The sequence below is a fragment of the Erinaceus europaeus genome, chromosome 8 (assembly GCF_950295315.1).
Source record: "Erinaceus europaeus chromosome 8, mEriEur2.1, whole genome shotgun sequence".
NCBI lineage: Eukaryota > Metazoa > Chordata > Mammalia > Eulipotyphla > Erinaceidae > Erinaceus > Erinaceus europaeus.
Window position 1 is genome coordinate 18,706,529 of NC_080169.1, and position 25,104 is coordinate 18,731,632.

The 25,104-nt window shown below is 39.4% G+C and overlaps 1 protein-coding gene across 2 annotated transcripts in view; it reads right to left on the reverse strand.

The window, feature by feature from the left end:
* Nucleotides 1–1,242: 1,242 nt before the first annotated feature.
* The window catches only part of NIPAL2 (NIPA like domain containing 2), a 104,982-nt gene continuing 81,120 nt past the window's right edge, over nt 1,243–25,104 (reverse strand). Inside the window, exons 7-11 of one of the 2 annotated variants that reach the window (XM_007532333.3) lie at nt 17,595–17,730; nt 15,588–15,676; nt 7,711–7,774; nt 5,310–5,404; nt 1,243–2,505 (exon numbers count right to left, since the gene is read on the reverse strand). In XM_007532333.3, coding sequence (XP_007532395.1) covers nt 2,393–2,505; nt 5,310–5,404; nt 7,711–7,774; nt 15,588–15,676; nt 17,595–17,730 — 497 coding nt within the window. In that variant the 3' untranslated portion in view covers nt 1,243–2,392. The remainder of the gene's footprint in view (nt 2,506–5,309; nt 5,405–7,710; nt 7,775–15,587; nt 15,677–17,594; nt 17,731–25,104) is intronic. The other variant, XM_060195994.1, reaches the window with a different exon arrangement.

Genomic DNA, 25,104 nt, shown 5'->3' on the forward strand with positions numbered 1-25,104 from the left:
CAGCCATACAGAAAGTAAAATTAGGTCTGAATACCTTTTATAGGCTACGTAGACTTCTAAGCATTGTTGCATGGCTTAAATGTCCATAAGTCAATGTCATTTTTCAAAAGTTTTAAAAGATGCAAATGTTGGCCACTACGAAAGTACTGGCAGGGTGCTTGCTTGTCTGTGCAGAACCCTACATTGCTCAAAACCACGTGCTATAAGCTATGAATGCAGTCGGACTTCAAGCAAAATTCTAATTATTTTCTCAACCTTTGAAACTAGTTTTCATAGTCACCCAGAAATGTGTAGTTTAAGACATCAGACACATTTCTTAGCTGAGTCTTCCAGTGCCAACATATTGGACTAATTCAGTAAAACATGCCATAAATTATAGGACTAGTTTATTTGAATAGGACACTTTCCACAATGGCAGGAACTGTTAGAAAGAATTCAAAAGTCAGGTGTGGGTTTCTAGATTACTAGTCTTCCACTGGTGATGGATTTGAATCTTGCCTTTGTGGGCAGGTTTAGTAGGTTTGTTGTGGAGTGCAGTTTCTGGTAAAGAACAGCTAAAATATCCAAAGTGGTTATTCAAAGTCACAGTTCTACTAGCACTGTATTAACCCACTTGCATCAACGAGAGGCAGATGACTAGAACAAGATTGGACTGACATGTCAGGAGAAATCTCAAAGTTCTGAAATGCTCACAAGAACAGGGCTTTCTATTTGATTGTGTTCAGAGAGACTTTCTTTTCTTTTTAAGTACTGTGAAGGTCATACATGATTACGAACTCTTCCTGCAAATGTATCTTAGTAGATGTGACAAATTTCATCAGAAGAGACATTCAAATGACAGGAACACCTTAGGCTTCTTCCTTTCTAGATTGGCTGTGCTGTGTTTACAGATTCTAAAAAAAACTGCTTACTATTTGTTCTTTAACTACTACTGTTCTTTTTTTTAAGTCAGAAACAGAAGGATGAATATGGGATGATCTCACTCTCAGGCCGAAGTTGAAAAACAAGATTAGAAAAGAAAACACAAGTCGAACCTGAAATGGAATTGGCGTATTGCACCAAAGTAAAAGACTCTGGGTTGGGTGGGTGGGTGGGGAGAATACAGGTCCATGAAAGATGATGAATGACATAGTGTGGGTTATATTGTTAAATGGGAATCTGGGGAATGTTATGCATGTACAAACTATTGTATTTACTGTTGAATGTAAAGCATTAATTCCCCAATAAAGAAATAAATTATTAAAAAAATTATTTATTTCCTTTTGTTGCCCTTGTTTTGTATTGCTGTAGTTGTTGTTATTGATGTTGTCGTTGTTAGATAGGACAGAGAGAAATGGAGAGAGGAGGGGAAGACAGAGAGGGGGAGAGAAAGACACCTGCAGACCTGCTTCACTGCCTGTGAAGCGACTCCCCTGCAGGTGGGGAGCCGGGGGCTCGATCCTTAACGCCAGTCCTTGCGCTTTGCGCCACCTGCACTTAACCTGCTGCACTACCGCCTGACTCCCACTAATACTGTTCTTTTCTTTTGAATGATCTATATAACTTCAGATACTGACTTAGAAAACAAATAGTACATTAGTAATAAGATTATTAAGAATTTAAATACAATTTTTGAGACTTAATTTGAAAGTTAAAGCATACTAACCCAATGATAAATAAGATCTAAATACAGAAGGCAAAGAAGATGGAGTTTTTAGTTTCAAGTAGGATTGTATGGCTGATGAAAATGTCATCATATTTATTTTTATTTTAAAGATTAGTTCTAGTCGTCACATTTTTCCTTTATTTAAAAAAAATTCATGGTCTTTTCATTTGGGTATCTATCTATCGTCACTTATGCCACTTGTAAAGTCTAATTTTAAAGGGTACTCTTCAATAGTTATAGAGGGCTAATTATGACTTACCGTTCTAATTTAGGAGCAGAAATGCAAGAACCTTTGGGGGGAGGTTCAGAAATGTTCTCTCGGGGAAAATGAATGTTCTCAAATCTTCGGTTCAGAGATGAGGTTGCGGGAATCAAGCATCTCTGTAAAGCAATGGACGTGACACACTATGTGAGGAAAGCAACAGTCTCTGTTCTGTGGCTAAGTTGCACGTGCACATTTTTGTGTGACACTGCTGCTGGGGTAGCCAGGCTGTAATGAAGATCCAGCTAGCTAGATTACCAGGGAGAGGTCCAGGGTGTGGGAACACTACAAATATTCCATGAAAACATTGAGACTGTCAGATCTTAAGAAGACTCTGATTGTCCCAGAAACGGAGGTGGGGTGAAGACAGAAATGAATTCAAGCACATGTTAGAATAAAATAACCACTGACACAAGCTGAACATGTGTACTTTTTAAACAAAGGTGTATCCAGTCACGGGCCAATGAGCCAGTTCCGGTGGCATTTTACATCTCTTTCTTCTCTCCACTTGGGCTTTTTGTCGAGCCACTTCCATCAGGCATAGTTCCATAGGATAAGCCATTTGCATCGGGTTGTATTTTGTCCAACATTTGTTTCCCTGTGGAGATCATAATCACACACAGAAAATATTCTGAGCTCTTACAAAAAAAAAGTTTTCATCTATTATTTAAACCTCTATGGAGGTCACATTCTATTCCCCTCTCTTTTTTGAGACTATGTGGTTTTCCTCTAGCCAGAAGAGAGAACCATCAAGGAAGCACAGGACCATGGAATTCTATCTCCCTGAATGTCTGACTGCAAATGTCATGTGAGACAGTATTTCCTCACATTTGGGGCCTATGAGGTAGAACATGGCCTACCATCGGGAAGAGGTAGCCAGCAGATTATATGAAGTATTCATGCATCTCCAAATCTCTCTCTTCCATGTTCTGTCTTATTTATTTATTTATTTTTAGATAGAGGCAGTGAGACAGAGTGAAAGAAACCATCGTAACCGACACTGCCTTGAACCTGAGTTGCGCACAAAGCAAAGCAGTGCATCATCCAAGTGAGTTATTTTACTGATCTGTCTTATTTCTTCCTCACATTCAGTCTAACACACAGAACAATGTAGAAAAAGTGTCTTGGGGGTCAGGGGCGGTGCACCTGGTTAAGCATACATGCTGCCATGCTCAAGAACCCGTGTTTGAGCCCCCATTCCCCACCTGCAGGCATTTAATGAGCAGTGAAGCAAAAAATCTGCAGGTGTCTGTCTCTTTCCATCTTTATTTCCCCCTTTCTTCTCTATCTGTCCTATTCAATAAAATGAAAAATAGAGTTAAAATTAGCAAGATTTACTTCCTTTTTTATTTCTATGCCAAAGCAAAACCAAAGCATTTCTCTTTTTTTTTTCTTTTCTTTTCTTTCCTTTTTTTCTTTCTTTCTTTTTTTTTTTTTTTTTTTTTTTTTGCTTCTAGGGTTATTTCTGGGGCTCTGTGCCTGCACTGTGAATCCACTATTCCTAGAGACTATTTTTTTCCTTTTGCTGCCATTGTTGTTGCTGTTATTATTGTTGTTGTTGCTGTCGTTGTTGTTGGATAGGACAGAGAAATCAAGAGGAGGGGAAGACAGAGGGGGAGAGAGAGACAGACACCTGCAGACCCACTTCACTGTTTGTGAAGCAACCCTCCTGCAGGTGGGGAGCCATGGGCTTGAACAGGGATCCTTGTGCCGGTCTTTGTGCTTCGTGCTATGTGCACTACTGCCTGGCAGTATTTTCTAAGCTAAAGGAAAGGAAGTAATGTGACCCCCAGTTTGCACATAAGGCTGTAAATCCATTAGGATTCTTGATGGACTCCAGAGATGTGACTACACTAAGATGTGTGAACTTGATTAGATTCTAAGCCAGTCATCAGAGGTGTTTTTCAAGATGGCTGCCTAGAGTGACACTAATGCCTAAAAATTGAAAAGCTATGCTTGACATGCTTGATGCCCCCCCCCCAATAATAACCACCATAGTTCTTAAAGTATAAGCCTTATTTCCTGTGAAAGAATATATAACTACTCTAGTCGTTTATGATGCATTCCATTGCCAGGAGAACCAATACATTCCTTGAGTGCTCTTAGATGACAGGATGGCTCCAGTGGGAAAGAGAACACAGAGTTCACTGGGCCACATTGTTTCAATTGAAAGGTTTGAATGGTTATTATTTCAATGGTTATTATTACAATTCAGTGGCTATTGTTACAGAACAGTGGTTGAACCTGTGAGAATATAGCTACTGCTGTCTACAAGCTTCTATATAAGTCACCCCAAGTCTCCAGTAAAGCTGAAGACCATGGTTGGGGGTGGGAGGGCAGGAGAGGAGGCACAGCAGACTATTCCTTGTCTTCTGGAATTTTGTTTCTATTGTCTACAGTACTAAGGTGAGTTTATCTCTCAGCTGAGAGTACAGGAAAGGAGGGACAATGCATACTGAAGCAGTCTGAGGGACAAGAAAGTAGTCATGTCCTTGTGGATGATGTTACTCTCCCAAGAGATACCAATCACAGTGCACTCTGATCTTTCCCAGAAAGGATGCTCCCTAGCTTTCTTTCTTTTTCCATTTTATTTATTTATTTATTTATTTTAAATTTATTTTTATTAGTGATTTAATATTGATTTACAAAATTTTAAGCTAATAGGGTTATAATCTCATACAGTTCCCACCATCAGGGTTCTGTGTCCCCAACCCCTCCATTGGAAACTGCAGTAGTTCTCCCAAAGTCACTGATATGGGCTGATTATATATATATATATATATATATATATATATATATATACACATATATATATCCCATTGTTTCAACATTTCGGCCTTCACTTCCTTTCTAAAACACCCCTATACTTATTACTACTACTTCCAGATGTCTTGTCTTTTTTCCTCTTCTCTCTCTCAGATAAGTGAAACTGTACCTGGCTTTCTCTGGTGCTTCCCGGATTTGCTTTCCTTTCACTGATGGTATAAAAACAAGAACCTGATGACTGATGCCTTGTGTCCTGGCAACCTAACTTCCTATCTGTGGATAGTCTTTCCAAGGATCTCTGAGCAGCAGGGTTCTGCTGCTGCTAGTCATTCTCTTCTCTTTTCCATAACCCTTTTCCACTTCAGGAAATTCAACAAGGAAACTTATAAAATCATCCCAAATCAAGAAAACAGTCATCTCTTTTACATATAATATACTCCCAGCATTCTGTGCAAAATCAACATTCAAAAGATTATTAACACAGTTGAAACACAGTCTTTGGTTTTGTCATTAAATGTAAACTTTTTGGAGTTAAAAATTATGTTTCATATTAGTTTAGCATCTAGAATAATATAATAAATTATTAGCTTATAAGCATAACATTCTTCTGCTATAAGTTAAAGAAAACAATTTTACCAGGAATATTTCCAAAATCAATGTAAGACTGTGGCAGATGGTCCCTTTCTCGATTTCTTGTCACCAAAACCACACCAAGGAATGACAGAAAACACCTGTAAGAATAATATTAATAAAGAACATCGAAATGGCTCACGGTATTAAATGACCGAGTTCCATATTCTACATAATGACATAAATTCCACTGGGCTTGTTCAGCCTGTTTCTCATGGTAAATTGCCGAGAACTTGTCTTCATTGCTTATTTGTCCCCAGAACCAAGAACTGGGCAGATTCCAATAAATATCTGCCCCAGGGTTTTACCATCTGGAGGCTAATTCAGGCACTAAGCCCTTTGGGGAGACTCTAGGTCTCATTTTCTATCCATGCATGCCCACAGCCAGTACTGACATGCAACACAGCAAAAACAAATAATTTATTTTTTAATTTTCTAAGAAATTCAGTTGTCCTTGGCCATCAGAATAGTCATTGTTTCCAGACCCCCAGAAGTTTGGTCTTGCTCAAATATCTTACGAAACCAAATTTCCGAGAGAGATGATTTCCTGTGCAGAGAATAGTCGGACCAACTCCATGTAACAAGGGCCATTTTTTTCTGTTCATTGTAATTTTTTCATTAGCGATTTAATAATGATGGACAAGATTGTGGGATAAGAGGAATGCAATTCCATACAATTCCCACCATCAGAATTCTATATCCCCTCCCCTCCATTGGAAGTTGTCCTACTCTTTATTCCTCTGGGAGTATGGACCCAGGATCATTATGTGCAGAAGGTGGAAGGTCTGGCTTCTGTAATTGCTTCTCTGCTGGACATGGGCATTGACAGGTCGATCCATACCCCCAGCCTGTTTCTAGTGAGGTAGGTCCCTTGGGAGGTGGGATTCCAGGACACGCTGGTGAGGTTATCTGTGCAGGGAGGTTAGGTAGCATCTGCAACTTGGTGGCAGAGTACTGGAGCTGGAGGGTTGGCATCTCAGGCTTGATGTTTCTGGACATTAGTCCAAAGTGGTACATGTCAAGGTGCACTGAATTGGTTGCGATCAGCAGATGCAGTATCAAATGGGATGGATCGAGAGAAGCAGGAAGGAAAACGAGCAAAGCCCCAGAGGTTCAGGACTGGGAGAAATACAGGTTTTATAGAGGATGGGGAATGTTTCTGCTGTCTTAGAGTTTAAGATGGCAATAGATAATTACTATTACCAAGTTATTTGGGAACTTGTTTTACTTTGAAAATCCCATGGATTTACTGTACTATACAAGACCTTACCATGATTTATGTCATTTAATATTATTTACAAATAACTGTATCTTATATACCGACAAGACCAGTTACTTTTGGTCTCCTTAGTCTATGATTATAAGTGATTTAATATTTCAAAAAAAGTTATTATTAGAAATGCATTAACAACCTTTCATATTCTGGGTGAGCCCCCCCCCCCCCAAAAAAAAAAAAAAAAGAAATGTATTAACAACTTAAGCCCAATGTTAAAATCCAATCAGTTTACTTATTTGGAGACTTTAAGAGCTTAGATTTAAAGAATATATATTCAGAAGTGAATTCTATGCCTTAAAAATCTTGAGACATTTTCCCCCCTCTCATAATGATTAAATAATGGTTTATATAAGTTAATAGGAGTATATATTAACACCATTCCTGCCACTAAAGGTCTGTGTTCCTGCCCCTAGCCTCCTACAGTGGAGTTGAAAATCTACCCTTCCCCCCACAGATTTTTTTTTTTTAAGCATAGTACAAAAAGGCTGTGAAGTAGTATTTTGACTTTGGAGTTGATAATCTACTATGTTTTAGAACCGTCTGAGAGATAACTTAGCCACAAAGTCAAAGACACTGGGCCTTATATAGGATGTTAAACAGAACATCAAGTTTCTTTCCTTCATCTCTCTCTCTCTGTCTTTTCTTTTTCCATTCTTGCTCCCCCCCTTTTTTGTCACCAGAGTTATTGGGGTTCAGTGCCTACATGACTTCACTGTTCTGGTAGCCTATTCTTGCTTCCTTCTTTTTTTTGATAGAGGGGAAGAGACAGGAGAGGGAGGGAGATGGGGAGAGGGAGAGTGGGAGGAAGAGGGAAAGAGAGGGAGGGAGGAAGAAACAGCAGGGGGGGAGAAAGAGGGGGGGAGAGATGTCTGCAGCACTATTCCATTATTGGTGAATTTTCTCTGCACCCCCCTTCAGGGACCAGGGTCTTGAACCTGGGTCCTTGTGTATGGTAACATGGGCTTTGCTGGGTGAGTCACCACCTGGGCCCTGAAAAGCAAATTTCTTTTAGGATCTCACAAAATGGTTATTTCTTACGTTATTTTCCAATGTCCTATGCTTCAGTGCAAAAAAAAAAAAATCCTGCACAAAAGCAACAGAATTTCATATACTTCTGAGTCATTTACTTACCCAAAAATATATATAAGTACTGTGAGAAAGGCTGCACCAAGAAATTCCTGATAAAATATGATACCTGTAATAGATACAGGAGACTCAGTTTTAGGGTAAGAATATTTATAATAATTACACATTATTTAAAAATTATGTGAATATATCATTTTTTTTCTAGGTTCAGCTACTTTTTTTTTCTCTTTTTTTTTTTTTCCCACCAGGGATATCATTAGGATCAGTGTCTGTAAGATGCTATTGTTTCCGTTTTTGTTTGTTTGATAGAGCTTGGGAGACAATGAGCGACGGAGATCTAGAGGAGAGACCACAACACACAACACTGCTCTACTGTTCAAGAAGCTTTTCCTCACACGGTGCTCCCGTGTGGTGGGCTAGGGCTCAAAATCAGTATGTGTTCTGAATCCCCAAAGAGTGGAAGCAGCCTACATGCTCACTAACAGATGACTGGCTAAAGTAGTTATGGGATATACGATCCACAGAATTTTATTCTGCAATAAGAAAGATGATATTGTATTCTTTGCGACACAGTGGATGGAACTGAAGGTGGTTGCACTCATGGAATCTAGAGAACTGATACACACGAACTTGCAAAACAAAACAAAACACAGAAGCAAGCAAACCATTTCTGTGTAAGTACCGCGCAATGACTGCGCCACTGGAGCTCCATCAAGTGAACTGTTTCTAAGACTTATGAGAACTACGTTGGTTATCTTTGGGAGATGGGAGTGTGGGGAGACAGAACACTGGTGGTGGGTATGGTGTGGAAATATACATTGTAATCTTAACATATTGTAATCACAAATGGGGAAAAAAAAGTATGTGCTCTGCTTGGTAAACCTTCTTCCAACCCCTGAGAATATCTTCTTTTTTTTTTTTTTCTGTTGTTGTTGAGGAAGTCATGTCCAATGCAAGTAACATTGGTTTATGCTACTCTATAAGTTTCAGGTGTACAACCTTATAATTTAATATACAACACAAAAGCCCAGTATCTGTTCATTTACATACAAGTAACACTTTAAAATTAATTTATTAATTGGATGGAGAAATTGAGAGAGGAGAGGGAGAAAGAGAAGGAGAAAGACACCTGAAGCAGTGCTTTATCTTTGTGAAGCTTCCCCCCTGCAGGTGGGGACTGGGAGCTTGAACCTGGGTTCTTGAGCATGCTAACATGTGCGCTCAACTGGGTGTACCACTGCCCGGCCACCAAGTTAACCATTTTTATCTGACTTACTGCCTCTCTTCTCACTTCCCTTACAATAATTACTATTTTACTTGAATTGCCTGAAGGTTTTTGTTTTGCTTGTTCATTTGCTTCCCTTATGTACTGCTTATGAGTGAAGTCTTAAGGTATGTATTTTTCATTTCTCTTTAAAATTTTTTTTAATTATCTTTACTTATTGGATAGAGATAGACAAAAGTTAAGGGAAAGGGGGAGATAGAGAGGGAGAGAGATAGACACCTGCAGCACTGCTTCACTACTTGTGAAGCTTTCTTCCTGAAGGTGGGGACTCAGGGCTTGAACCTGGGTCCTTGTGCATTATAATATATACGCTCAACCAGGTGTGCCATCACCTTGTCCCTGTTTCATCTGACTTACTTCACTTAGCACAATCCCCTCTAGATCCATCCATGCTGTCTCAGTATTGTGGAAATCAGGGGCTCAAAACCGGATTGAGACTTTATTTTTTTCTTCATTTTCACTTGATTCCAGATATTTAATATTTTCCTTTTAATTTCTTCCTTTCTTTTTTTCTTTTTGATAGAGTAATTGAGAGGGGAGGGCGTTCTTCTTCTAGCGTTTGCCAGGGGAGGGCGTGATACAGAGGGAGAGAAAAAGACACCTGCAGCACTGTTTCACTGCTTGTGAAGCTTCCCCCTTTCAGGTGGGGACCAGGAGCTTGAACCCAGGTCCTTGCAAATGGTAAAGTGTATACTCTATTGGGTGTACTGTTATCTCTCTTTCTCTCTCTGTATACATTTCCCCCCAGTATCTTAGGATTTTTGTTGTTTCTAAAAGTGGAATTTCAGTCTTAAAGAGTTGAAACTTTTTTGTTCTTTTATATTTTGCAGTGCTGGGGCCTTGCACATGCATGATTCCATTGCTCCCAAACTGATTTTTTCCCCCATTATTTTAATTTCAGCTACAGAGAGCTAGAGCAAGATAGAGGAGAGACAACATAGCTCTACTCCATCATCTGGGGAGCTTCCACTGGTGGCCTGGTTCTCCCAAGTGGTGTCAGGGTTTGGACATGGGCTTTGGGCATGACAGAGCACATGCTCTACCAGCTGAACTATCCCCTGGCCCAATGTTTATCCTTGAAAATTGTAGTAAAATAACACAAAAAATCCACAAATAGACAAAGTACTCCTGAAAAACAAAGGGGGATAGTCGCAGTATCACATTGTACAACTTCAGCTGACACTACAAGGCAATAGTAATTAAAACAGTGTGGTATTGAAACAAAAATGGACACTCAGACCAATGGAACAGCTCCGATATAGACTCATACATATAAGGCACCTATGTCTGACAAAGGGGCCAAAAGTCTTCAGGAAGAGAGAGAAGAGGCCTCTTCAATAAATAGTGTTGGGGAAACTGGACAGTCAAATGTAGAAAAATGAAATTAAGTCACCACTTAATACCATACAACAAATTTAAGTTAAAATGGATAAAGACTGGATATTAGAATAAGAGCCCTGAAACTGTAATGCACAGAGAAGACATCAGTGAAAACACTTCATGACCTTAACATCAAAGATGTATCTGGAGACTCAACTGCATGGGCAGGTGAAACTAAAGTGAAATTAAATAAATGGGACTATATCAAATCGAAAAGCTTCTGCACATCAAAAGAAGATTCTATAAGGATGAAAAGGCAGCCAAACGACTGGGAGAAGATATGTGCACATCATACATTTGACAAGGGATTTATAGCAAATATATATACTATATATATATATATATATATATATATATATATATATATATATATATATATGTCAATATCATACAGCTCAATAATAAAACAAGTGACTCAAAGAGTGGGTAAAAGATCTGGATAGACAGCTTTCTAAAGATATACGGACGACCCACAGACATATGGAAGAATGCTCCACTTCATTTCTCACTAGAGAAATGTAAGTTAAAAACCACAAGGAGATGCACTTCATGCCTATGAGAATGGCCTACATCATCAAAACAGGAAATTACAAGTGTTGACAAGGATGTGGAGAACAAGAAATTCTGTTTTACAGCTGGTGGGAATGCAAACTGGTGCAATAGCTTTGGAAAGCAGTATGAAGAATTCTTAAACAAATAGAAATGGAAATCCTTTATGGTCCAGCAATATTAATACTAGGCATATTTCCAAAGGACATGAGAATTCTTAATCCAGAGGGATATATGAACCCCATGTTCATATCTGTTTTATTCACAGTTGTCAAAGAATGAAAGCAAATTAAATGTCTATTTACAGACAACTGGATGGAGAAGTTACGAACACATATTCAATGGAAAACTACTTTGCAATTAAAAAAGATGATAATGTGTTCTTCAGGACAAAATGGATGGAACTAGAGGTGATTATGCTTAGTGAAGTAAGTAAAAGGCAACTACCAGATGGTTTCACTCATATGTGGAGTATAGGGAACTGAAACACATGCACTTATAGGGGAAAAAGTGACCAAACTGTCTCAAAAACTGTGAGAACTATGGTTGTAATCATTGAGAGTGTGGAGTCAGAGAACTTTAGTGGTGGATGAAGTGTGGAAATATACCCCTAATATAAATATTTCCATCAGGGTTATTGCTGGGGCTTGTTGCCAACAGTACAAATCTGCTTCTGGCAGTCATTTTTTCTCTTTCTTTCTTTCTTTCTTTCTTTCTTTCTTTCTTTCTTTCTTTCTTTCTTTCTTTCTTTCTTTCTTCCTGTTTTTATTAGATAGGACAAAGAAAAACTGAGAAGGGCTGGGGGAAATAGAGAAGGAGAGAGCTAGACCTACTTCACTGCTCATGAAGCATCCCCCATGCAGTTGGGGAGCCCCAGGCCCTTACACACAGTAACCTGTGCACTCAGCCAGGTGCGCCACTGCCCTACCCCTCCATTATCTTATAATCTTGTTGACCACTATTAAATCACAAAAAAAGGAACAAGGAAACAAAAGCTTATCATTACAACATTTAAAAAAAAAATTTACAGTTTAGTCATATTTCCCAATTTCTAGAACTTGAAAATCTGAAACTCTTATTTTTATGAGACGGAAATACAGAGATAGAGACACAGAGAGATAGTTCAAAGCATCACCTCATCATGCATGAAACTTCACTTATTTTGTATTTGTTGCCTCGATAGGGCACTCAGGGTTTTCACACATATGAGACAATGGGCACCTCCCCTGCTTCATAGAATGAAAATCCTACTCATTTAACAACAGCTATCCATTTCCTCCTCCCTTAGTTTCTGACAATCATCATTTTAATTTTCATTTCTACTAGTTTGGCTATTCTTTTATTTATTTATTTATTTTTAAAATTTTTTCCTCAAGGGTTATTGCTGGGCTCGGTGCCTGCACCATGAATCCACCGCTCCTGGAGGCCATTTTTCCCCCCTTTGTTGCCCTTGTTGTTGTAGCCTCGTTGTGGTTATTATTATTGCCATTGTTGATGTTGTTCGTTGTTGGATAGGACAGAGAGAAATGGAGAGAGGAGGGGAAGACAGAGAGGGGGAGAGAAAGACAGACACCTGCAGACCTACTTCACCGCCTGCGAAGCGACTCCCCTGCAGGTGGGGAGCCGGGGGCTCGAACCGGGATCCCTATACCGGTCCTTGCGCTTTGCGCCACATGCGCCTAACCCACTGCGTCACCGCCCGACCCCCTAGTTTGGCTATTCTATAGCTCTCATCTAAGTGGAAACATAGCACTTGTCTTTTGTGATTTGCTTATTTAATCTATCCAAACATCCTCAAGGTTCATCCATGTTGTAATTAGTATTTCTTTCCTTTGAAAGATTAGTGTCCTACTCTACATATAAACTACATCTCCTTTGCCTTTTGTTGATGGATAGTTAGACTGCTCCCACTTTCTGATAACTGGGAATAATACTGCTATGAGTCTAGGTTAGCTGTTCAAGTCCTTTTGGACATACATACAGAAATAAAATCACAGGGGTCCACAGTAATTCTTTTTTCAGTTTTATTTTTTAAACAAATATAATTTGTTAAAATTGATAGTAATTGTATTTATATATATATAGAATTAACAGTAATTCTATATTGAATTTCTTGAGAAAAAGCCATAGTGCTTTCCATAGTGGCTATACCATTTTACTTTCCCACTAATAGCAAATAATTGTTCAACATCCTTACCAAAACATATTTTTCTGTTTTGTTTTTGCTAGCTGCCATCCTAATGGGTGTGAAGTGATAGCTCATTGTGGTTTTGATTTGCATCTCCCTGGTGACCTGTGGTGTTGAACATCTTTTCATGTGCTTGTTGGCCATTTGTATATTTTCTTTGGAGAAAAACCATTTGCTCATTTTTCAAATGGATGTTTTGTTTGTACATTGTTGAGTTGTAGGATCAAAGAACAGGACTATTTTTTTTACTAATAAAAGCTATGAAACTCAGTTCTAAGGCTAAGGTATCATGCTATCCAACTTTGTGACAGCCTATAATACTGCAGCCTTCTTAGTATTAGCTATTGTTGTAAAACAAAGTAAAAATAAAGAACAAATTTAGTAGAAAAAATAGGGCATTTATTTCCTTTCTCGCTCCCTTTCTTCCTTTCTTTCTTTCTTTCTTTCTTTCTTTCTTTCTTTCTTTCTTTCTTTCTTTCTTTCTTCTTTTCACAGGAGCACTACTCAGCTTTGGCATCTGGTAGTGCCGGGAATTGAACCTAAGAACTCACAGCCTCAGGCATGAAAATCATTTGTATAACCATTATGCTATCTCCCCAGCCCTATAGCATTTCTTTTAAATTTTAAGCTATGCTTTGGGTGGCAGCAAAGAGAAGTTAGTTGAGAAGCTCTGCCTCCATTCTATACTTGAGTGACTACAGATGAACAGTCATCTCTCCCAGGATGCTCCAATTTCTCTGACTCATCAGTTACTTGAGGTGCTTGCTTACTTGGCGGTCCTGTTTGTTCTTTCTACAAAACCTTTTGTTTAGGGGAATCTACATGCTTTACATTACTTTAGCACATTCATAATAACTTTAGGCTATCTGTTATGCTAATAACACGCTCTAGCCTTGTTATTTTTCTTTTCCAATAACTCTATGGCATACGAATGTGTATTTTTTATTTTTATTAAAAATCATAAAATGATAAGAAAAAATAGAAGTCTTGCAGTGTTATATTTTTCTTTATAAATTCAATTTTGGGAAACAGAAATTGCATTCACTGTTTTAAAAAGCTGGCTACTAGTAATCACAATGTGTCCTTTAAAGGGGAAATGGTATGCCAATTAGGAAACACATAAACTTTGCTTTGGGGAACAGATTTCTAAGGTGGTGGTCTTGGAGATATACAGTAGATAATGTGTTGGACTCTCAAGCATGAGGTCTCAAGTTTGATCCCTAGTGTCACCTGTGCCAGGGGGATACTCTAGTTCTCTCTTTCTCTTTCTTTCTTTTTTTTTTTTTTTTTTTCTCCTCCAGGGTTATTGCTGGGCTCGGTGCCTGCACCATGAATCCACCGCTCCTGGAGGCCATTTTTTCCCCCTTTTTGTTGCCCTAGTTGTTGCAGCCTCGTTGCAGTTATTATTGCCATTGTTGACGTTGCTTTGTTGTTGGATAGAACAGAGAGAAATGGAGAGAGGAGGGGAAGACAGAGAGAGGGGGAAAGAAAGATAGACACCTGCAGACCTGCTTCACCGCCTGTGAAGCGACTCCCCTGCAGGTGGGGAGCTGGGGGCTCGAACCGGGATCCTTACGCCGGTCCCTGCGCTTTGCGCCACGTGCGCTTAACCCACTGCGCCACCGCCCGACCCCCTCTCTTTCTCTTTCTTATACAAAGCAATGGTCAGCTCTAGTTTATGATGGTATGGGGGATGGAGTCTGGAACTTTGGAGCCTCAGGCACTGGTTATCTCTCATAAATAAAGAAATCTTTACAAAGTAGTTTCAAAAAGTGTAAGAAGATGGTGTAATCCTATCTAATAAGTCAATATACCAGGAACATATCAGTGTCAAATTTAGGAATGAGAGGCCTGTATCTGTTTTATATTTTAGAAAATGTTTCAAATTTATGCTTAGATATAATCACTATATGTTTGACATACTTTTAAAAACTTCCATGAGCACGAAAGAACCACAATAGCAGAAAAATTGAGGCCAAAACACCAAAAGGAGTAGTTTCTTTTCTTGAATGTCTGAGCTTCTTGGGAACACTGAATTCAGTTCTATGGGATATTCTCTGATCAAGATAGTAAATGTCAAGAAGGGAAGGATTAATGGACTCGGGGGTAGCTAGTATATAAATGTGCTTCAAGAGGACCCATCAGCTGCTTTGATTATCAGAAGAGGAGAGGATTTCACAAAGCAGAACTAAGATGAGCATTTTGAATTCACAGGGAAGTTCATTTCAGTGTGTTAGGAAAGATGTTCTAGTACTTAAGAGTTCTCAAATAATCTAAGTGACCCAGAATGGGACTGGGCTATCCCAAGAGGGAGTGAGCACTGAGAGTATTCACACAGAGTAGAACAGCCTGTCCTGGAGGGTGTTCTAGCGGAAATTCAGGTGCCAAGTGGTATCCGGGATGATTTGGACAACAGCATTTCTTACAACCTAAAGATTCTGTTTCTTTTCTTGGTGAGAGCGATTTCCTGTATGTTTGTTGTGAGAGTGGAATCATTTAGTGTAGAAAATTAATACTCACCTGCAATAATGGCACTGGTTGTGAAGAAAATGTGGTTCACTGGCACCACCATTGTGGTATTGTAGAGTTTTGTGGCTTGATTCAGGAACCTAGAGTAAAAAGCACTTAGTGAAGCTCTGGCTTTAAGAGATGCTCAGCAGTCAGTTAACAGTAACTGCAAGCAATGCATGTTCTTTAGCCTCAACTACAAAGGAAAAGGAAGTACAGTAAGAGGGCATTTCCAATCAGCAGTCATAGCTTATATGCATCTGATGTATGAGATCAGATGTCAGGTTTCATGGTCTGTTTAAACCAGCAACACTAACAATGAAAAGCAATTAATCATATTGTGAGGCCACAGAAGTTTGAGTTGGAAGTGATTCAAGCTGCTGGACCAGTATCACACTGGGGCTGATTCATTAGGATAGACCCCAGAATCTGCTAAATATCATATCTGGGGAATAGTATAGCTATCCATTGACATGTCACGTGCCAAGAAAGATGGAGGAGTAAAGGAATGCGAACGTTTGAGGAACAATGCTTAGGGCTCCAGCTGCAGAGCACATGTGGGAACTCAGCATCTTACTTTGGCCACCAGCATGACTTAGGTTCCTACAACCGTGCTGTGCAGTTCTGTCAGGGACTAGACTTTCCCCTAAAGCAGTTCATTGGCCAGTGACATCACCTGGGTGCTGTTAAAAAACAACAACAACAACAACAACAACAGCACTAATGAATAAAGCCTTATTCTAGAACAATTCAAAGGTTTCTCTATGGGTAAGGCCCAGGTGTTCCCACATGCATCCATATACATGTATATGTGCACATACATGCATACAGAGATGTGCCTGGGTATACATGTACAAACAAGCCTCCTCAGGTAATTTTAATGGACAGACAGGGCTGGAGGCATAGTTCTACAGTGTGAAAGATGGAGGTACTGAAACAGGTTGCTAGGGGTGCTGTTTACCTTCAACCATATCTGTCTTTTAAGTGCATAAGGAGTAGTATCAAGACAATAAGGTCAATCACTAACTCCCAAAAGATGGTATAGCAGTGCTGGTTAACTCAGAAAAAAGAGAGGAAGCAGTACAGCAAAGTTAAAGTATAGGAAACATGAAATTACAGGAAATAACAAGCAAAATTGTGACAAAACATTGGGTTTCTCCAGTAGTGCTCCAAATTTCTTATATATCCAGCCCCAAAAAATTAGATTTCACCTCTAGCACTGAATGGAAGGATATTCTCTTTCTTTAAATTAAGACTGATTTCCTAGATGGTCTCAAAAGGGTGCTTTTGTATAGCAGTTTGGGGTAAACTGAAAACTTTCTTTTTTGAATTTGAGAGTCTCACAGGCGAAGAAGGCATAGTCACAGCATGAAACAGAGTGGCGGGGGGTGGGGTGGGGTGGGGTGAGGAGTGATTGCAGCAGATGAAGGTAGGTGGGGAGAAAAAAGCAGAAATTTAAAATTTTCCGTCACCACTATCGGTCCCCAAGAGAAACATAAAAACAATCAATTCCCAACCCCCGGGCACAAAGGAAATTCTGGCCAAAGATGCAAAGTTCTGGGGAAAGGATTTCCCTCCGGGCCAAATGTCTGGTTTTGTCCATCTCTGGGCAATTAGTGAGCATGAGCTAAGAAATAAAGGTGAAGGGTTCATGTATTTCCTATATTTAGAAGGAAATCCTGGATGAGGACCTGCCCCTTTGATTTATTGCTAATGACAACCTGTGTACGATGGATATTAATTACAAGCAGAAGAGCATCAGGAAAGTATCAAAGCGCACTCAGCTGGATTATGGCTGCATTCAGAACTCACAAGATGTGGAGGCACTGCTGAGTACAAACTGCTTATTGGATGCGGAGGGTAAAGCCAGGCCTGTTGGCTGAGGATAAGCTTTAGACCCATCACCCTCAGAAATCAGTTGCATCTAATTTTGAGTTTCCATCTGAAGCCAATAGAGATTAACGCTCAGACAAGTGCAGGGATGCTGAAAGATGAGTGAGTACGGAGAAGCTGACTTACTTGACTTGGAAAACACAAGATGCTATCATGATGATAAACATGATATAGAAGATGGGATAAGTTAGTTGCATTTTATCCGTCACAGAAAAAGTGATCATGCCTGCGACGGCTTTTACTGAAATAACCGTCAATGAGGCTGAAAAAGAAAACAAAAGAACACAAAATACTTGTTGAGAAAGAATGATAAATAAATAGCTGAAGTTTATGTGGTTGAGTAACAAAGATACCCTACGAGTGAACGGGCCTGAGTTGCTAGCATGGTGACACCGGTCAAGCCTGACTGCTCAGACAATGCTGGACTTGAACTCTGCTTAAATCAGCTAAAGATCTGCTGTGTGGCAGGGTGCTTTTTATCTCTGAAGCTAGATGCTTATTTTCCAGCCCTAAGTGCTGAAAGCATGCCAGCGAGTTTATAATTACTCGGAGAAGGGAAAGGAGAAAAACAATGAAGGGGGGAGATAAGAAGAGTCAGACTATCCATGTGACATTAATGGGAAAATAACTATTACATGATCCTGAACATTTTTACAAAGAGATGAGGATTGGAAAGTTAAAAGCAATTCACTCTGAGTTTTTGCTAAGAGTTGTACCAACTGTAAGCACTTTTGTTAGTCAATGTCTCAGGTTTAAAATATGTATATTTTTTATTTATTTATTTTCCCTTTTTGTTGCCCTTGTTCTTTTTTATTGTTGTTGTTATTGATGTCGTTGTTGGATAGGACAGAGAGAAATGGAGAGAGGAGGGGAAGACAGAGAGGGGGAGAGAAAGAGACACCTGCAGACCTGCTTCACCACCTGTGAAGTGACTCCCCTGCAGGTAGGGAGCTGGGGGCTTGAACCGGGATCTTTACGCGGGTCCTTGCACTTTGCGCCACGTGCGCTTAACCCGCTGTGCTACCGCCCGACTCCCTAAAATATTTTTTTGACAAAGATGCTAATGGGATATAGAATCTGGGCTGTGTGCACCATTTCTCAGGGCCAACCATAAGTCCAAGATTGACATGAGCAACATCTGTTCATTTATTTTGTGCTAAAGAGGGAACTGTGTCTCATGAGAACAAAGTTTTTATAGGTTCCGAATATCAATGAAGAAAAAAGTGACTTGAAAAGGTTATATCAATGTGAAAGCATTGAAGCACTTTCTGGAAAGATTTTTTTTTTTTTCTGCAGGAGAAGATGGGGTCTTTTTTGTTTAGGTCTATTAAAACTACTGTTGCACATAAATCCTGGATTTAGCTGAAGCTCACAGGAAGTTAAAAAATAATTTTTATTTAATGTGATTATGAGTTGAAAGCAATGTGAAGAAGTACTGTCACTGTTGCTGCTGACTTAACTGGTTATAATGTTCTGAGCTTTCTTCCTTTTAGCTTTGGAAACAGTATTGCTTCTCTCTCCTCTCCACATATATATGGCATGTGATGGTCAACCAGAAAAAGCCTCCTATAATTTCTCTTTCTTTTTTCTAAAACTGAAAATACAGGGCCAGGGGGCAGAGTACCCAGTTGAGTGCACATGTTCTCCTGTACAAACCTCTGGCCCCCACCTGCATGGGGGAAGCTTCCAGAGGGGTGAAGCAGTGCCACATGCATTTCTCTCTCTCTCTCTCTCCCTCCCTCCCCCTTCCCTCTTTATTTTTCTCTATCCAATAAACAAAATAAAACTGAAATACACTTTAATTTGAAGGCTATTAGGATGTACTTCTAAATCAGGCATTTTTCTTTTTAAGTCATGACTAATAAAGGAGGACAGGTTATAAACTCTAAAAACGATCCTCTAATTTGAATACAAAGATTCAAATTGCCTCATCCCTTTCCACTTTACATTTTTTTGTTTAATATCCTTAAACATATTCTCCATAGATTATGATAATAGTGTGTCACTTGATGGTTTGAACTTTGACTTCTTCCAAAATACAGCAAAAAATTTCAGTACAATGGTCTTATGGTTTGATCAGCCAGGTCTTGGGGATCAAACCATAAGATCATAATGGATAATGGAGAACACACTATTATTCCATTGTCTCAGAACCTTAATATTGCAAAGTCCTTAAAAATCATGATCTATTTCAACTACCATCTGATGTTAACATATATTGAAACACAAAACCAGAATTAATTATCAAACAGGCAAACTGACATCTGCTATAGTTAATCCACATGTTTTAAAAGAACCCATAATCACTAATCTACAACATATTAATTATTATTTATTATAACTTTGAAGTTATTCCTAAATTGGGTCAAATATTCTTAAGGCTCTTAAAAATTTTCTTTTTGGGATGGGGGAAGAAAGAGAGCGTTTGGTGAGGATAGGTTGGAAATCAAAATTATATTCTAATGTATATATGAATAATTGAAAGCACTTATGTATGAATGGAGAAAAGTTCATTTAATAAAAAAATCAGATTTGGGGCCAGTCAGTGGTACATTTGGTTAAGTGCACACATTACAGTGCACAAGGACCCAGGTTCAAGTCCCTGGTCCCCACATGCAGGGGGAAAGCTACATGAGTGGTGAAGCAGGGCTACAGGTATGTCTGTCTCTTTCTCTATCTCCCCCTCACCTCTCAATTTCTGTCTCTACCCAATAATAAAGAAATAAATAACTATAAAAAATAAAAAATGGGGTGCTGGGTGGTGGCATACTTAGTTAAGTGCATACATGGTAAAAAAAAAAGGGGGGGGAGATTCGGGTGATAGTGCAGCGGGTTAAGTGCACAAAGTTAAGTGGCATAAAGTGCAAGGATCTGGGTTCGAGCCTTTGGCTCCCTACCTGCAGGGGAGTCGCTTCACAAGTGGTGAAGCAGGTCTGCAGGTATCTTGTCTTTCTTTCCCCTTCTCTGTTTTCCCCTCTGTTCTCCATTTCTCTGTCCTTCCCAACAACAACAACAACAACAATAATAAAAACTACAACACTAAAACAGCAAGGGCATCAAAAAGGGAATAAATAATTTTTTTTAGGAGGTGGTGGGTGGGGGGAATTGGTTGTTGGGAGTGTTGGATCTGTAGTGCTGGCACTAAGACCCAGTGATGATTCTGGTGGCAATTAAAACAAACAAACAAACAAACAAAACAGGAAATTGGAGAGAGCCTAGAAAGAAAAATGTAAATCAACATTTAGTCCTAAGTATTTAAAATGATTTGGCACAATTTCTGTTTATTATTATTTTTTAAATATTTATTTATTCCCTTTTTGTTGCCCTTGTTGTTTTTATTGTTGTAGTTATTGTTTTTGTTATTGATGTCATCGTTGTTGGATAGGACAGAGAGAAGTGGAGAGAGGAGGGGAAGACAGAGAGGGAGAGAGACACCTGCAGATCTGCTTCACCGCCTGTGAAGCGACTCCCCTGCAGGTGGGGAGCCAGGGCTCAAACCGGGATCCTTTCACCAGTCCTTGTGCTTTGTGCCACCTGCGCTTAACCCACTGCGCTACCACCCAACTTCTGGCACTATTTCTTTTAGCTAATTTCTATTTTCAAGTATATTACAACATGTGAATAATACAGTATGCACTGATTTACATACATGTATTTTTAATTCAAAAATTTTAATCAGTGATTTAATACTGATTTACAGAATTATAAGATAACAGGGGTATAATTCTACACCTTTCCCACCCGCAGAGTTCTGTGTCCCCCTTCCCTCCATTAGAAACTGCATTCGTTTTCTCAAGATCACAGATACATGGGAGTCAGGTGGTAGCACAGCGGGTTAAGTGCATGTGGTGCAAAGCACAAGGACTGGCGTAAGGACCCCGGTTCGAGTCCCTGGCTCCCACCTGCAGGGGAGTTCCTTCACAGGTGGTGAAGCAGGTCTGCAGGTGTCTTTCTCTCCCCCCCCGTCTTCCCCTCCTCTCTCCATTTCTCTCTGTCCTATCCAACAACGATGACATCAATAATAACTACAACAATATAACAAGGACAACAAAAGGGAATAAATAAATAAATATAAAAAAAGATCACAGATAGGTGTTGACTATTATTTCTATACCTAGCTATCTATATTTATATCTGTCTTTTTCTATGATACTGCCTTTTCCTCCTTTTTAACTCATACCTACTACTTCTGATTGTCCTGCCTATTTTTTCCCCCTCTTCTCTCCCTAGGTCCTGATGGAATTGGAGTTCAGAGTCCTCTGGTCATCTTCCCCTATCATTTCTCCCCCTCTGGGAGTATGGACCAAAATTCTCTTTGGGGTGCAGAAGGTGGAAGGTCTGCCTTCTGTAACTGCTTCTCTGCTAGACACGAACATTGACAGGTCAATCCATACCTCCAGCCTGTTTCTATGTTTCCCTAATGAGGTAGGGCTCTGGAGAGGTGAGGTTCAGGGGCATACTGGTGAGGTTGTCTACCTAGGGAGTTCAGGATGGAATCATAGTAGCATCTGCAACTTGGTGGCTATGGCTTAGTGAGTTTCTAGAGAGATCCTGATTATATATTTTTTTCTTTCTAGTTTATCAGGAGCATGATCTGAAATGGCTCCTACTTCATAGCCACACCTCATATTTTCTCATTTTTATACATACATATTTTTCATTACCAGTAACTGATAAGTTTCTTCTAAAGCATGTATATGATTTATTTGAGTAATTATGTACTCTTGAATCTTAGTTTGTCTCCTTTTTTTTTTCTATTGAAACTTAAGTGGTGACAACTACCTCAGAACATAAATCTTTGTATATAACTGGGATTTGCATCAACAGTTAGTAGGGAAATTAAACTCAAGGTAGTTCACCATGTCCTTTATTTACACCATCTTTTCCAGGTTTGGAATCATACTTATGCTGATTTAAAAAAGACAATTTAAAAAATAAAGTGAAAGTTTCCTTATGTTCTCAAATAGCTTAAACAATATGAGAATAATTTGTTCCTTAAAGATTTGAGAACATTATTATTTTTTTAAATATTTATTTCCTTTTGTTGCCCTTGTTTTATTGTTGTAGTTACTATTGTTGTTAATGTTGTTGGACAGGACAGAGAGAAATGGAGAGAGGAGGGGAAGACAGAGGGGGAGAGAAAGACAGACACCTGCAGACCTGCTTCACCTCTTGCGAGCAACACCCCTGCAGGTGGGGAGTCAGGGGCTCGAACCGGGATCCTTATTCTGGTCCTTGTGCTTTGCACCACGTGTACTTAACCCGCTGCGCTACCACCTGACTCCCAGAAGACATTACTTTTGAAACTCTCTAGGTCTGGTTCTTATTTAGGATATGGCTTTTTTATATAATTCCTCTATTGTTACTATTCTTGAGAAACAAACAATTTATTCAAACTTACCTATTTATTTTTATTATATACATATATTTCTCTTGTTTTTTATATTTACTTATTCCCTTTTGATGCCCTTGCCATTTTATTGTTGAAGTTATTATTGTTGTCATCGTTGTTGGATAGGACAGAGAGAAATGGAGAGAGGAGGGGAAGACAGAGAGGAGGAGAGAAAGATAGACACCTGCAGACCTACTTCACCGCCTGTGAAGCGACTTCCCTGCAGGTGGGGAGCCGGGGTTCGAACCGGGATCCTTATGCCGGTCCTTGTGCTTTGCGCCATGTGCGCTTAACCTGTTGTGCTACTGCCTGACTCCCTATATACATATATTTCTAATTTTAGATATTTGAAGCTTCTTTTTCCTTTAAAATTAATTTTAATTTAATATGGAATATAGGAAAGATAGATGAAATTGAGGGGGGGGGAGGGAGGGAGGGAGAGAAGGAAGAAGGGTGGGATGGAAGGAGAGAGAAAGAGAGAGAAAGGGAGAGAAGAAGGAAGAGGAGGGAGGGAGAGAGAGAGAGAGAGAGAGAGAGAGAGAGAGAGAACTATTCTGAAATATGTGCTACTAGGGATTGAACTAGGAACTTTATGTAAGTCCTGGACTCTACCATTTGAGTTATTTTTCCTAGTCAAGAGACTGTCCTTTATCTTTTTAAGGTTAGTTGTTAGTTTTTTTTTTTCAATTTCTTTTATGCATTTTGTGTGAGGTAGGGAGAGCTTCACATGAAATGGGGGGGGGGGAGGAAGCAACATCACATATCCATACATACAGCACAGACATGCAAATCCAGGGCTTTACTCTTGAGCTATTTCCCCAACTGCTGTTAACTGCCTTCCAGGAACTTATTCTTGGGGTTGATCTTATTCTGCTATTTCATTAACTTTTGCCTTTATCTTTATTAATTGTTCCTCTCTGTATGTCTTTGCTTCATTTCAGAGTTTCTCCTGTAACATCTTTAGCTCAGTGCTTAACTTCACCTTTCCAACAGTGAATTTCCGTTTGAATACAGCATTAGTCTAAACTCTACACTTAATGTTTCATGACATTTTAAAAACTATATGCTGTGGGCCAGGTGGTGGTGCACTGGGTTAAGCGCACGTAACAAAAAAACTATATGCAGTAATGAGATCTTGGTTTCCACTTCTGGTTCAGCTACTGTTTGACAGTAGAGTTTACATTTTCAGGTTGTATGGTTTTACTGTGCTCCTCTGTTATCGTTTTTAGGAAGAGAAAAAGGAAAGAATGACTTAGAGATACCACAGCACTGCTCAACTACAGAGGGAGTTCCCCTACTGCTTGCTGTCCGTGATGCTCCCATGTGGTGCCAGAACTCAAACCTCAGAGAAAGAGCTGTTCAGAAGATTTCAGCACTTCTGTTAATGCTCACAGAGCAGAACCAGTGCAAATAATCGGAATCCAGTTTCTAAATTAATTTTAAAATTAACCCGGGAATTTTCCTGAAGTCCAATTTGAGAATCTTTTTCTTTTTTAACTAGCTAGACTCATCTCATTCATAATTATGGTCATAACTGGCATGTATGATCTTAGTTCTGTTATCTTACCTTCCTACTTAAAAATTGCAAAATTTCCTTTATTTTCTACACAATGTGCATTTCCTCTCTTAGCTGTTTGCTTTTTGTTCTTGCTGTTGGCTAAACAAGTATAAAATCCATTTTCCACTTCCCTGATGGACAGCCTATTTTAATAAGATATTAAGTACATTTATCCTTGAAATAGCTGTCTTAAGTACAAGTGTGTGTTTGTGTGTATGTGTGTAGGGGTGAGGTGAAGGGGCTGGGGCTGGAGAGAGTATTAAGAGTAGGGAAGTATTGTTATCGGTCATCTCTATCAGGAACAACAAAATAGACCCCTTTGTGGACCCCCATACGACCTTGTCCTCAACTTAGATCAACAACGGTAGAGAATGTTGCATCCTCCGAAGGGAGGCTGGACAACATACTCTATGTTCCACCTGAGGAAGATGGGTCCTAATATTGGGGCACCTTGGAACGTTCCTACTCATGAGCACAGAATGTGAGCTCAGATCTACAGGGATGCAGAGGTCACATAGGCTCCTAAGCTGAATATGGGCCCCAGATCAGATCAAATTGATGGGGTTTACAGTCAACAATATTTATATACCTTCCCCATATTTGGGAGCTACTCTTTTCCCTGATACAGCTTTCTGGTCCTTTTTCTAGCCATGACATCATCTCCCCAGACAATAACTTGGATCCAC